Genomic DNA, 13,793 nt, shown 5'->3' on the forward strand with positions numbered 1-13,793 from the left:
ACTTCCTGGAGGAGATGTCTCAGGAGCTATCTGAACACAAGAGGCCCGAAGGGGGCAGACCCAGAGTTCTGAGAGGCAGGAGGGTCTATGGGCAGGCCCTGTCCAGAAAAGACAAGCCGGGCAGACGTCATAGGGAGAAGGGCAAGAGAAGCCCTGGGGCAGGGGATGTCTGTAGCTCCAACAGCCCCTCCAGCCCCACATCCACAGAAACATGCAGATGTTTTCCTGCCTGGGGCCCCTCCAGCCCCTTCCCACCTGCAAGAGCAGCTCCAAGGGAGGCCTCCTTCGGGGCAGGCAAAGACAGCTCTCCCCAAAACTGCTCCCACCACACACAGGCTCAGACACCGAGCAAGGGCCTTCTTCAGACGGGCCGCCCCTTCCCCAGCCCTGTTCCAACAGCTCCTCCAAGCCCAGGCTGGTTAGCATCTAGCCTCCAGGGGCTATCCACTACACACACCTGGCGTAAACATTTCTTTCAGTCCCGACCACAACCCCAGGGAAAGCAGGTATTATCGTTAGTCACCCTTCTCCGGACGAGGCAGCTAAGGCTCATGGGAAACCTGCCGGGTGTCCTCCCACAGCGGAGCGCAGCAGCTCAGGCCCTGCCTGCTACGCCTGCCTGCTTGGCTCTGGGTCCCCTCCCTCCTACAAAATGCCCCCTGGCCTCTCAGTCCCCTGGGGACAGAGGAAGGGTCACCTCTGGACTTGCTCAAGAGATGCCACCGGACACTCCAGCAGCAGCCCCATGGGGAGACCAGTACAGGTACAAGTGTGAGGAGCTGGAATGTGGGTGCATGAGGGGGGCCAGGCCAAGGAGCAGAGCAGCCACCCCTCCCTGTGGCTGGAATGCCACACCCCACTTTCCTCTTTCCTTCTCCCATTTTCTTCTTCTTTGACATGCACTCGGCTTACGTCTTCCTACCTGCTGTGAAGTTCTGCACCCTGCCTCAATGTGGCAGTCCCCGGCTGTGCTTCAGAGCCCCCTTCGGAGCAGGCTAAAAATACACGGACTGGGCACCACCCTTAGAAGCAGATTCTGAAGCTGGGTAGAGCCTGGGGATTTCTTAAAATGCTCCCCTGGCGGCTCTAACACAGCTGGGGTTGGAGCCGCATACCCTTCTTCTCTGGTCGGTGCTCTACCTCCCCAGCCCCACCAGAGACCTCACTCCTGTCTGTATCCTGCCCCCAACCCAGAACATAGGAGCTGGGTTCAGCACATTCCAGCTGCTACCCAGATTCTTAACCAGCATTCACAGAACTCCCTGCATCATTCTGGAGGCTGGGCACACAGGCCATGGCAGTGAAAGTGAGCTCCCTGCACCCTCCCTGCCTTCACAGCCACACCATTTGGGCCTGCTGGGGAGGCCAGCAGCTAGGGATGGAGGAAGCTGGTTACATAATGGGCAATGAGTGCCTCCCTGGGATACATGCCCCTGAAGAAATCTGTAAGGAATCCCTTTAAATGTACTATTACAGGTTCTTGCCTCAACCTCACCACCTGCTACACACACACACACACACACACACACTCTCTCTCTCTCTCTCTCTCTCTCTCCCTCTCTCATGACTTCTGAGGGAGGCAGCAGGATGCAGATATCAAGGCCTTCTGGACACTTCTGACTGCACAGTCCTAACACGATGCTGCACACAAGGAAACACCATGGGCCCTTCTCCAGACTTGACTCCGGCCCTCCATGCCTGCTCTTCCAGCCTGCAGCAGACCCTGCCTTATCCCTTACTCCCAGCCTGAGGACAAGGAGGAGAAAGCCTCCTCTCCCGACCAGGGTCAGCCTCCGTCTGCTGCTCACCTCAGGCACTTGGGAGCCTCACAAGACATCTGCAGACCCGCACAGGGGTTTGCCTTCACTGGACCCTAAGGGACGGCCTGAAAGGGGCTGGGGGAGTCTGTGCAGAGCAGACACCAGCCAGAAGCTCAGCGAACATTCCCTTCGCTGGGGATCTCGGGCAGACTGCTGCATTTCCCCTGCTTGTCAAAGAAGGGTTAAGCATGCTCTCTGCCCGGACCCATCACACACCAGAGCTGGGAAGTTCTGAGCAAGGAGAGAGTGCTGGGTAAAGTATGGGCATGCCTTACACAGCCCAGACCTTCACGACCAAATTAAAAATAAAACCAACCACAGATCAGTCTCCTAAGTGGATCGGCCAGCACAATCTACTGACCTGCAGGAAGAAAATATCAGGACATTTAAATATTTTTGGATATCTACTTCTGAGGTTTACTTTCATTTTTTGGTGTTATGTTTTATACCGTACATACGCCCACATGGGGTGTGTGAACAATCCATGAACTAACAGGTAGATAAGCTAGGGCTGAGATTCAAATTCTTCCCACTAGGGCTGTAAAAACCAGAAACATCTGAGGACCACAGGGTATGAAGAAAGTGTGAACCAGCCCAGAGGCAGGAGCTCACTCACCCAAGGAGAGAACAGAGGGGTGGGAGTGGGGGGTAATGAAGCCTACATTGTTCCTGATATTTGTTTCAGGGGCTTGTGCTTGGCTTTCCAAACAGAGAGCAATGACAATGACAAGAGCACGTAAGCTCCCTGGTCTCTTCATTCAACCAGAATTTCTAGAATGTCCACCATGTGCCAAGGGCAGTGCTGTGCTGAGGGTACCCGGTAACGTGTACCAAAAACGGGGACTTCAAATCATGCAGCTACACAGGGGGACAGAAATGCTCATGAAAACACTCACATTCAAGAATGTATAATTACCAACTGAAGCACTGTGAAGGACATTTCTGTAAGAGTTTCTTAACAAAAGAACCAGACCCAGAGCTGAGGAGGGAGCATGAGGGAGCTGGTAGAGACAATTAGATGCTAAGTTGGTGACAGTGGTGGCAGTTATGGCCTGGAGTAGTTTTGTGGGAATAAAGGCCAGTGCCGTGGGAAGGTGGTGAGGGAAAAGATGAAAGCACGCCACAGCCAGTCCACACGGGACCTCAGTAAGGTCTCAGTAAGGCTCTTGGACCATCTCCCAAGAGCACTGTGGGTCTGAAGCACAGCGACATGATTACATCTGTGTTTGATTCTCACCATGCTGGCTGAACATGGCTCAAGGGGGCTGCTGATGTAGGGACATCAGCTGGCAGGCAGGAAAGGATGCTATTTCGAATAGACAGGACTTGGGACAAACAGAAGATCATGGGTGCATCTGCGGGAGCACAGAGGTGACCGAAGACAAAGGGATCTTTTTGGACACTCAGGTGGAGACATCAGGTAGGTCCTATGCGGAGCCAGGAGTTCGGGGCCGGGAGGCCCTTATCAGATTGCAGGGAGGGCATGGTCCCTTCCGCTATCAGTACAAGAGAATGCAGATCGAGAGTGCCCATGCCCCAGTCTTCGTGGCCACACAGAGGAGGGACCCACAAAGGACCCCAGAAACAAGGAGTGGCCAGAGCTGTAGGAGATGTACTGGAGAAAGGGGAGAGCAGGAGAAAACAGCCCTCAGGAAGGTCAAGGTGCAGACACTGCTGAGGAATCATGTAAGGGAAGACTGTCTGTCTAGAGCTGTTTAGGAAGCCAACCGGAGGGGGAGGGCTGAGGTGTCGGAGAAGTGAGGGCATGGAGAAGGTGGTTCTAGACAATTCAGGAAGTCTGACTATAAAAGGCAAGAGAGAACTAGGCAGCAGCTACGGTGACACAGTAGATCAAGCCAGGTTTTCTGTTTGCTTTGAGATGGGAGAAACATCTTAAGCCTCAGAAGGACCAAAGCAGTGGAGTGACTCAGGGGCCCAGGAGGCAGAAGGGAACTGAGCAGACCAGACCCCAAGGGCAGCGAAGATGAGCACGGATTCCAGACTCTGCTTGGGCATTTCTTCAGAAGCCAGGTGTGGATCATTTGTGAGAGGGGAGGGGGTGGCCAGGAGGGCAAGGAGACAGGGTCAGAGGGCAGTCTGGGGAGGGGGTATGACACGGCTGCCCTGGACAGTGAGCAAAGGCACAGTCAGGGAGAGGGTGGGCAGTGGGTGACCTTACCATCTTTAGCAACTGCATGGGATCCCGTGCTGGGGCTGCTCAGCGGGATGGAGATGCTACAGCCATACCCACATCTAGAAACAACACATTTACTATTGAACTGCTTGTGAGGAAGAAGACTTCTGCCAAGTTAGAATTTCTAGCTTCTAGTCTCCTTTCTTACTGAAACAAATGTGACTTTTTTATATAATGTGTCTGTTGTTAACGTGTGTGTGTGTGTGTGTGTGTGTTTTAAGTGAATGCCGACAATGGTGCTCCAGCAGAAGCAACCATAATACCAATAACGGGTACGGTTCACTGAGCACTTACTGGGCGGTGGGTACTATTCTACCATCCCTTTACAGAGAGAGGAGAAGTGCCATGGCTCAAAGTGGGAGAGACAGGAAGCATCACCCAGGTAGTCTGAGTGTAAGCAGGAGCCAAAGACACTCTCCTCTCTATCCCTAACAGCCTCTCCTCCGTGCTGGGAAATGTCGGAGTCAGTGGGCAACCTGCACAGGGTGTGGCACACGGAGGACAGACAGTGACCCGCGGTGAGTGTGCAGAGAAGGGGGGGCATGTTTGGCTAGGGGTCCTCGGGCATAACCAGGAACCTTGGGAAGCGTCCACCTGAGGGTAGGAATTTAGGGTAAGGATTCCTTAATGCCATGCGAAGGCTTGGAGTGGCAAAGAGCTAGAATCCAAAGGGCCACATTTGAGAACATGGGGACCCAGGGACGAGCTGGTTTAAAAGCAAGAGAAATCACTATTGACCTTAGGTGGAGGGATTTCACAAAGCTACAAATGGCCTTCTCTCGTTCTCCCAAATCAAACCACAAGATGTTTGAGTGTGAAGGAAGCTTAATATTCATCTTTTAATGCTTCTCAAATAATCACAAGCAATACGATCAATTTGTGGGTCAAAGCCAGAACAGTTTGGTTTTGTTTTTGTTTTTTTAATGAACAGAAGTGTTTTCCATGGAGTAAGGAAGCATCTTGTCATTGTTTTGTGTAACCTATAAGTATATACACACTGAATAGTGGTGTGAAACACATTTTTATGGTAGGATCAGAGTTGGAAAGCCACTCATCTAATACTCCCATTTTAGAGCAGAAGAAACAGAGGCCCCAAGAAGCCAGCAGCATGTCCAAGTTAGTTAACAGCAAAACTGAGAATAGCACACAAGTCTCTAAAAGTCCTCTGCTAATTTCCTCCCCAAACCGGAATCTCCAAACACAAACATCTCTGGGAAAGACAGCTGTTGACTTTAATCCACATTAGGGTAAGTGATAGTGGAGTAAGTAAGCTGATCTTGTAGATCTGCTGCCTAGAGCGAGTTCTGGTAAAGAAGATAGGTGAGCACACCAGGGCAGCTGAGGGGCTGACACAAAATAGATCGGAGCGGAAACACAGGGGTTGCAGGGTGTGGCTCAGTGGGCATAAGCCAGGGCCTGGTGTGGCAGAACAAAGATATTTTATCTTGTTTACATACTCTGTATGGACAAATATCATCAGGACAACTGGTTCTATGGAAGGAGCTGTTTTCCTGTCCAGGCAGGTGGCCCAGAGCCATGGGTGCTTTGCTCATCTTGTTTCAACCAATTTTATTAAATGACAAGTTCTGAATAACAGATGCCTTCGCAATTCTCCATCCCTGCCAGACTCCATCTCTCTAATGAAAACATCATTGTTGGGTATTTATCATTTGTACAATTGTATTTCAAGGTAACAGAAGATTACAGATTCCAAGTCAGGTCCCTGTTTCTCTGTTATTTGTGAGAAGGCAGTGGTGATGGGGGAACTAATGGTGTGCACTTCCTGAGAGACCAGACAACTAACAAGTGCAGGGGGTGGGTAGGTCAAAATGGGGTGGAAAGGAAAGGTAGCACCCATCTAGAAGGGAGTGGCCCCCTCTGGACACCAGAGTAATGAGTCTGTCTCCTCTTCCTGTCATAATTCAGGCCAAACAACTGGGACAAGTTCATTCGACCAGGGCTCATCACCACTCAGCAATAAGCTCTGTGCTCCTCTCCCAACTACACCAAGGTAGAGAGGGCAGGTACAGTGCTGAGATGTGTGAGGAGTATCCTATGTATACAATACCCATAAAGGGTCACCCACAGCCCCAAGTTCCTTATTTCAATGGGGTATCATTAATTTGGACTGAAGCTCTGGGATGACCAGTCCCCATAGTTCAGGTAGGTGCCTGTATTACAAATACAAAAGACTGTGAAGTCTAGAGGAAGTCACCTTGAAAGGCTAGGGGTGCACGACCAGCCAAGACAGGGAACTGGGTCTGCGGCCCGCTGCTCTTAAGTATAGGTCAGAGCTGTAGACTCCGGAGCTGGGATTCTTCCCCTTAGATTTATCTCCTCCTCCCCCTGGTCTGGCCAATCTTACTCTATTCCCTCTGCTCATTAGCTCAAGCACCAGAGGCTAGAGGTAGAAAGGGCTCTGAAACTCAAAGCCACTTTGTTGCTGGTATGTTCCCCAGGAAACATGCATGGTGGGAGAGCAGCAGGGCAGAACCAGAGACTGCAGGATTATCTGTGGCTTTCAATGATCTGTGTTCCGAGGGTCTGATGTCAGCCATGGAGGATACAGCTGCTGCACCTTCTGCAGGCCCCAAAGCCCTAAGAAGCCATGTGAAATTTAAGAGTAACCATTTAACTACAAGATATGCAAAAACCTTCTGAAATACTCGGGAGTATGCAAGCTGAGGAATTTTAGTTCGTTACAGAAAATGACTTCTAGATAGAAGTGGCTCTCAGTTCTAAATTGGTAACAAGGCCGATTTCCACTAGGCATCAACTAGTTAAAGGACACACAAAAAAGAACTTGGAAAGACTCCTAACGTACCACCCAAATGAATGGCTTGCCACATTTTAATTAAAACATTTAAGAATTAAAACACACACACACAAAACAAGAAAAAAACCTAGATCCCGAACCCACCACCTCACAAACAAGGATGACCAAGCTTTCTCTATAAAAGGCGAGACAATAAACTTTATCTAGAGACAAAACTAACAATACTACATAGCCACTTTTATAATGACAAAAAACAAAATTTCCACAATTCTTTTATTGACAAAATTCAAGATCTATAATGAATACAATTTGGGGAGCACCTGGGTGGCTCAAGTCATGAAACCCAGGTCCTGGGATCCAGCCCCGCAGTGGGAAGTCTGCTTTTCCCTCTCCCCACTCCCCCTGCTTGTGTTCCCTCTCTCATTATTTCAAATAAATAAAATCTTAAAAAAAAAAAAAAAAAAAAAGAATACAATTTGGGGTGGTGGAAGGGTTATAACTACCTAACAAGACAAATGGAATTCTTTTAGGGGGATAACATTTCACTTAACTGAGATTCAAAGTTAAGTGTTCTACATCATCAAATTGATTGCAGTGTTTCTATGTACAGATTATTCTTAGTTCATGATACAGAAATGGGCAGCTTACCCTGAATTTGACGACCCTTGTGGGATCTGCATTTTACACACTCCCCTGGTGATTCTGATGAAGAGCCATGTATGGGACCTAATGAACTATACAACACTCCAAGTCCCTGCTGTCCAAGGAAAGAGGCCCCTAGCTTAATGGTGGGATGAAAACTCAACTCTGCAGCCTACTGTGACCACCCTCGCAGCATGGAGGATGTCAGCCGGATCTGCCGACCCCTAATGAGTTGTTAAGGAGAATTAAAGGAGATGATCCGTGAGCTGTTATTATTATACTACATCTTAGGTAGAGAGGCCATGCCAGTTCTCTTCAGTTTTCTGGCTGTAGATGATGACAAACAGAAATGGAAAATGCATTAGATGCAAAATCCCACACAAACCACTGCCGAAGAGTCTTCTCCTTACCCAAAATGTATCCCCCAACACCTAAAAAGGACAGACTTATTTCAGAGTAAACAGATGTGATGTTCTAAACCAAACTCAGAAAGTGTACGGCTTCCCCTCTATCAGAGCCCCTGGTCCTGACCATCCATCTCAGTATCTTCAACCAGGAGGCCATCCCGGGTTCATGCTGGCACCTTCAATGACAGGAAACTCAATCTCTCTTACGGGGGTACTGTTTTAAAGGCAGAGAAGAAAAAGCTCTTCCACTTAATGTCGGACCAAAAAGGGTGCTTCATAGGAGAGAGAACAGAGGCTAAGAGTTCTGATAAGTTCTCTATGCCTCAGTTTCCCTATGTATAATGTGAGAATAATAATAGTACCTACCTCACAGTGCTGGTGTGCAGACTAGATTTACTGATCTGTCTACTCCACTTAGAACTCTGTCAGGCACAGCGTGGGGCTGTGTAAGCATTCACTATTATTACTGTTGTTGTTGTCCAGAGCCAGAGAGAAGCTCAAAGTTGTGCCTTATGTCATCCGAGTTCTCTCTCCAGTAACTATCACATACTGAGTACTGGAGGGCCAGATCATTACTCATTAAACCGGATCACCATTCCCCCTTTACAGGTGAGGAACTAGAGTTCAAAGAGGAGGTTAACTTATCCTACCTCTTTGTAGTAGTCAGAATTCCAACTTAGGTCCATGGGAGCTCCAAAACCCAGCTTCACCATGGAGTCCCCAGACTCAAAACTACGACCAGCAGCAATCCACTAACAAAACAACCAACCATGACCATACTGAGCTGGAGCTCAGTTTTCTGCTTGGGGATCCTTGGTTGGCTTGCATAAACTGGAGTTAATATCAGGCTACATGAACCCAATTAGGCAGTAAGTCAGTCTGGAAAACATCATGCGACGTATTCCAAAGGTCAAAGTTAAAACCTGGCTTCCTGGGCAGCCTTTGCCGGGCACTGCCATCAAAGCCAGTCTCGTGCAGACACCAGACTTTAACCAGTGAGGTGCTTAACCAGCACTGACATCGGCTCTTTAAAAAGTACCGGAGAGAAGCCAAAGACATGACGCAGAAAAGCGGCCGGGAGAAAGACATCACCTACTTTTTTAAAAAGCAAACCTTATTCCTTATTACCTTCTCTTTTCGGGTTTAGGGTTACGTTCACTACCATAACCTGCCTTCCCCAAAGCAAAAAATAAAAGGGGAGGGGCAGAGGAAGACTGGGGCGGGGGGGGGGGGCGCTCCCCTAGCTGCAGGACGCTGCAACACCCACCTGAAACCCGGAGCGCGACCTACCTTCCCGGAGAGCCCAGCCCAGGAGGGCGTTTCCCCCAACACACCGACAACTCGTCCCTCCCGGGTAAGCGGCTGCTGTCCTTGGCTCCAGTTAGGGCCGCTAGAGTCCCGCGCGCGCCCCCCTCCCGAAAAAGAAACCTCATGTTTAATTTCTCCCCCAACCTTCCTATCAGTTCCTCCGAAGGAGCAAAGACCGGGGCGACCAGTACGTCTTTAGGGCCACATTTAACTACGTCTAAAACGCCAGCGGGAGGAAGGGCGAAACACTGGCGAGCAAAGGGGCGGGGGGAGACAGGGAGCGCGACGGGGGGTGGCGGGGGAGCACTTGCGGGGAGGATCGTCGCCCTCCCGGGGCGACCGCCGCCGCGACGCTCCAGCAGAGCCTCAGGCCGTTGTCGCAGGGAGGGAGACCCCCTCGGGGCCCAGAGCACAACCGGGGGTCCCTGGAGCCGGCTTCCCCTGCTGCCTCCACGTCCGGGGCCGTCGGGGCGATGGCGCAAGACTCTGCACCCCCCCCACCCCCAGCGACAACAGCCACGGTGACAAAATGGCAGCCCAGCGCCCGGCAGTCGTGCCACAGGCGAGCAGGCTCCCGGCGGCCGCCCCTGCCCCCCAATAACGCCTCGGCGCCCTTCGGGCTCGGCCTCCGGCGGGCCTGGCCTTCATGAAAATAATAATAACAGAACACCTCGAGCTCCGAAGCAGCTGAGGAAGCCAAGAGGCCCGCCCGCGGTCGGCCGGGCGCACCCGTGCCCGGCCCGCGCGCGCGAGGCCCGGCCACCCAGGCGCCAGCCCGCCCGCCCGCCGGCCCGCGCCCCGCGCCGCATGGAGCCCGGCGCCCGCACTCGCAGCCCCGCGCTCGGCGCCGGCCGCGCCATGGGGGAGGGGCGGGGCGGGCCGCGCGAGACCCGGGAAACATGGCTGCTCGTCCTATTTCGGCGTCGCGGCGTGGCCACCAGCCCCCGGATCCGAGTTGGGAGAGGCTCCGAAGGTGGGTGTGAGGGGGCCCCGGGTGGGGGGGGGAGCGCAGCGGGGAGGGGCGCAGGGGGCGCTCTCCGAGAGCTATTTGTCTTTAGAACGGTTAAAAAAAAAATAGTTCCTCCTCCCCCACCCCTTTTGTCCCTCATTAGCTAGCTTTCTCTCTCCCCTACTCCTCCCCAAATGTGCCGAAAGTGCCCCCTCCATCCCCTCCCGCGCCCCACCCCGCCTCGAGGCAGGGGGCAGGCGAGTGGGCTGGGAGACTCGGAGGCGAGGGGGCGAAGCGTGAGAAATCGCTCCCAGTTCGGCGCGGCGCGCTCCCCTCCCCCAGCACACACTCGGGGAAGTTTAAAGAGCCGGTTCGACCCGCTTTCGATCTCGCTCCCAGTTGGCCAGCCGGGTGGCTGGGGTTGGCGGTGCGAACCGCACCTCCACACCCACCCGCCACGACCCCGGCCCCCTACTGTGCGCCCTTCCCCCTCCGCATGGGGGGCTTCCGGAAAGTACGCGGGAAGACCGCGGCTCCGGCCCCCTCCCCCATCACCACACCCAGCCCCCAAATCCTCTGGCTCGGGGTCTAAGCCGGGATGAAACCGGCCAGAGAAAGGCAGACCGACGGCAAATTGTTCGCGGAAACTCCTGCCTTCTCGGCGGGCACCCCCTCCCCTCGCTCCGCCACCCCCTCCCCGCCCTGCGCGCCATAAGGCACTGCACGTCTACAGTCCACAGCTGCGTTATGATGGGGGGGGGGACCACAAAAAGGATCTTGTTTTCAAAAGTCTCACTCAGGTTTGGGGGAGGAACTAGAGAAAAGAGGAAGCAAGGCCTGCCTTCGCCAGGGATTCGGTTTTTAACGGGCTGAAGGGGCGACAGGTCAGCGCACAGCGCTCCCCAAACTCCCAACTCTGGAACCCTGGCCACCGAGGCTGGAGGAGAGGTCCTCCTGCCCGCGCCGCCCTGGTCTCCGGAGGGGCCCGGAGAGGAGCCGGCCAGGGTCTCCGCCCCAGAGCCGCCAACTCGCGTAAAACACTGTTTGAAAGCGAGAGGGAGACAGAAATACAAACGAGCGTTCGAGTAACCCACCCTCACCTTACCCCCCTCCTGGGGGTGGGCTTTCGCCCGAGCCTCCCAGTTCCCATCCGTGTAAGTTTCCTCCGGCCGTACTCCCGCCGCTGCCCAATCAATAACGGCGTCCAGAAGGCAAACTCCCATCCCGGAGCTGCGTGTTTCCTATGCCCGCATAAATCTGGACCCAGCCAATACCCACCACGGGCACCAGGTCTGGGCAGCTCGCGTCCTGACAAAGTTTCCCGTGCCCATGTAGGAACCAGGCGCCGAATGGCTGCCGAGGAGCCCACCCTGGTGAAAGACTGGCCGGGGGGCCGTAAGGGCTTAAAGGTTGGCATCTTGGAGAGGCCGGAAGGAGCAGGGGTGAGGGGGGACCGGGACGTAGCCTTTGGGTAACTTGCAATAGCGATCGCTCGAGGTGGGGAGGCGCGGGGATTATCTGTGCCTTTGCACGTTCGAAAATCCCTCCCCCCTTCCAATTTATCCTCCCTTCGCAAGGAAAGGAAGAAACATCAGCATCTGGCCCGAAGGTGGGGTGGAAAGAGTGAGGGAGAAAGAGGAGGAGAGGAAGGGAGGCAGAGAAAGGGAGGGAGGGAGAGAAAGGGCGCGTTCACGAACACTACAAAGTTACAAATATGGCTCCCCCGTCTCTCGCCTCATCACTGCAAAGAAATGAAGACGCACTTTAAACTCGAGCCATTCCCAACTCCACGGCAGCCCCCTCCCCACGCGCTCTCCCCGGGGGCCTCGGCCCACATTTATCAGAAACTAAACCGGACTCGCGAAGCCCAAAACTTATTGTGTGTGTGCGAGAGAGAGAGAGAGAGAAAGGGAGGGGGGAGGCGCCGGAGGGGGGCGGAAGGGGGGATTCATTTATAAAATATAAAACCCCTTTTTTTTGTTGTTGTTAAATCCAGGAGGCAGCCCCCCTCCTCCTCCCTCGTTAATCTTCCCCCCAGACGGAGTCAAGGGAGCAGCGAGCTCAGATGGTTATTTTGCCTCATTCTCTCCGACCCAAACGCGTGCGCCCGCTGGCCCCCGGTGGGTGCACACTCGCACGCACACTCTCGCACCCACACTCGCACACGCGGGAGCACACGCACAGGTAGTCACACACCAAGGGCAGCGGCGGCGGCAGCCGGAACATGCTCGGATGGCATTGCAACCCCCCAACCTTGCAATTCATTTGCAGTCCGACCCCCAAACCCACACCTCCCGGGCGCCCCCCCCTCAAAAAAAAGTGCCTCCCCCAACGCACACACACACAAAGTAGGAGAATGGACCGACAGAGATATTTTTGGCAAATGCTCACATCAGAGGGCGTCCTGTTCCGCAGCTCTAAATGAATCCGTTTGTCCATGTCCATCTCTCGCGCTCTCTCTCTGCAGAGGCTCCCGCGCCGGCGGAATTCAATCAATAAACCCCGAACCCACGGCCGCGCGTTTTAGGACTTTGAAGGCTCAACCAGCTCCGCTCGGTTCTCGAGCCCCCAGCACCCGCGGCGCACACTAACCTGATCACGGAGGAGGCGGGACCTGCGCTCCGGCGGATGAGCGGCAACAGCTGAAGCCAATCGCTGCCGAGGGTCTCCGGGCAACAGCCAATGGTGGCGGCGGCGGGGGGGAAGGGACCAATGGGCGGGCTGCGCAGCCGGCCAGGGAGGCTCAGCCATTTGGTTGTGGTGCCGGAGACGGACCCCTTTAGATTTCGGGGCGGCTGAGGAGCGCGGCGGCTGCTTGGTGGCTGAGCTAGGGGGGTGGGCAGAATGGCGGGGGAAGGGAAGGTGACTGCGCCTGGAGGGCCGAGCCGCTCGGCCTCGCCAGCCCGCCGCCGCCTCAGCGTTTGGCCGGGGGCGGGGCCGCAGGTGCGTTACTCGAGGGGGAGGGGCGCGGCCGGAGGGGTCGGGGTCGGGGGTCCTCGCCCGACCGAGGGTTTCGTGGAGCCGCCCTGAGCCTGCCCGCGTCGCTGGACCGGGTTGGCTAAAGAGGTGGACGGCGCGAGGTCCGGGGCTGCCCGGCGGGCGACCGGGCGGATGAAAGGCCTGGAAAGAGGGGGAGGGGTCAAGGGTGCAGTGGGGGGAGGGCCTGGTCATTTTCTGGGTCCGGCGGGCGGAGCTGGTAGAGCGTGGCTGCTGCCCTCCACTTCTGTGGGTACCCACCCCGGGGCTGCGGCTTACTGCCCGCGCGCCCCTTCGCCTTGTCCTCGTCCAGCCGCGGCCATCGCCGCCCCCCTAATAAACAAATAAATGAAAGCAAGATGCGTCCACCTTTGGATGACTTTCCTCGCGGTTCTTGACCCTCTCCACGGAGGGGCATTTCAGTTTGCTGTCATATCAGGTCATCCTGGAAGGAGCGATCACCAGGAGGCATCCAGGATCTTGTTCAGTCAATAAATGAATGAAGACCATGGATTAAGGATTGTTGCTGAATATATTGAATATTAAAAAGTGAAAACGGAAGGTGCTAATAACTCCTGGTTTTCTGGACCAAACATAATTTATGGGCTTTGTAGACCTAGTGAAAGAAAACGGCGCACAATTTATTCTAATTGTCCACCTGAATCATTTGGTTCAATTTGGGTTGCCAAAGAGGCTCTATTTGGAGCACTTTCTCCAGGTT

At 54.2% G+C, this 13,793-nt stretch overlaps 1 protein-coding gene and 1 long non-coding RNA gene across 2 annotated transcripts in view; one reads left to right on the forward strand and one right to left on the reverse strand.

The window, feature by feature from the left end:
• ANP32A (acidic nuclear phosphoprotein 32 family member A) overlaps positions 1-12,663 on the reverse strand; it is a 37,534-nt gene extending 24,871 nt beyond the window's left edge. Inside the window, exon 1 of the mRNA XM_004758605.3 lies at positions 12,488-12,663. Within this exon, the coding sequence (XP_004758662.1) occupies positions 12,488-12,541 (54 nt within the window). The 5' untranslated portion in view covers positions 12,542-12,663. The remainder of the gene's footprint in view (positions 1-12,487) is intronic.
• LOC106006477 lies at positions 9,202-13,430 on the forward strand. Its single transcript, XR_006602755.1, has 2 exons — positions 9,202-10,120; positions 12,564-13,430. It is a non-coding gene; the product is annotated as an uncharacterized LOC106006477 (long non-coding RNA).
• Positions 13,431-13,793: the final 363 nt, after the last annotated feature.

This window comes from Mustela putorius, unplaced genomic scaffold (genome assembly GCF_011764305.1).
Source record: "Mustela putorius furo isolate JIRA1106 unplaced genomic scaffold, ASM1176430v1.1 tig00003896_pilon_pilon_pilon, whole genome shotgun sequence".
Taxonomy (NCBI): Eukaryota; Metazoa; Chordata; class Mammalia; order Carnivora; family Mustelidae; genus Mustela; species Mustela putorius.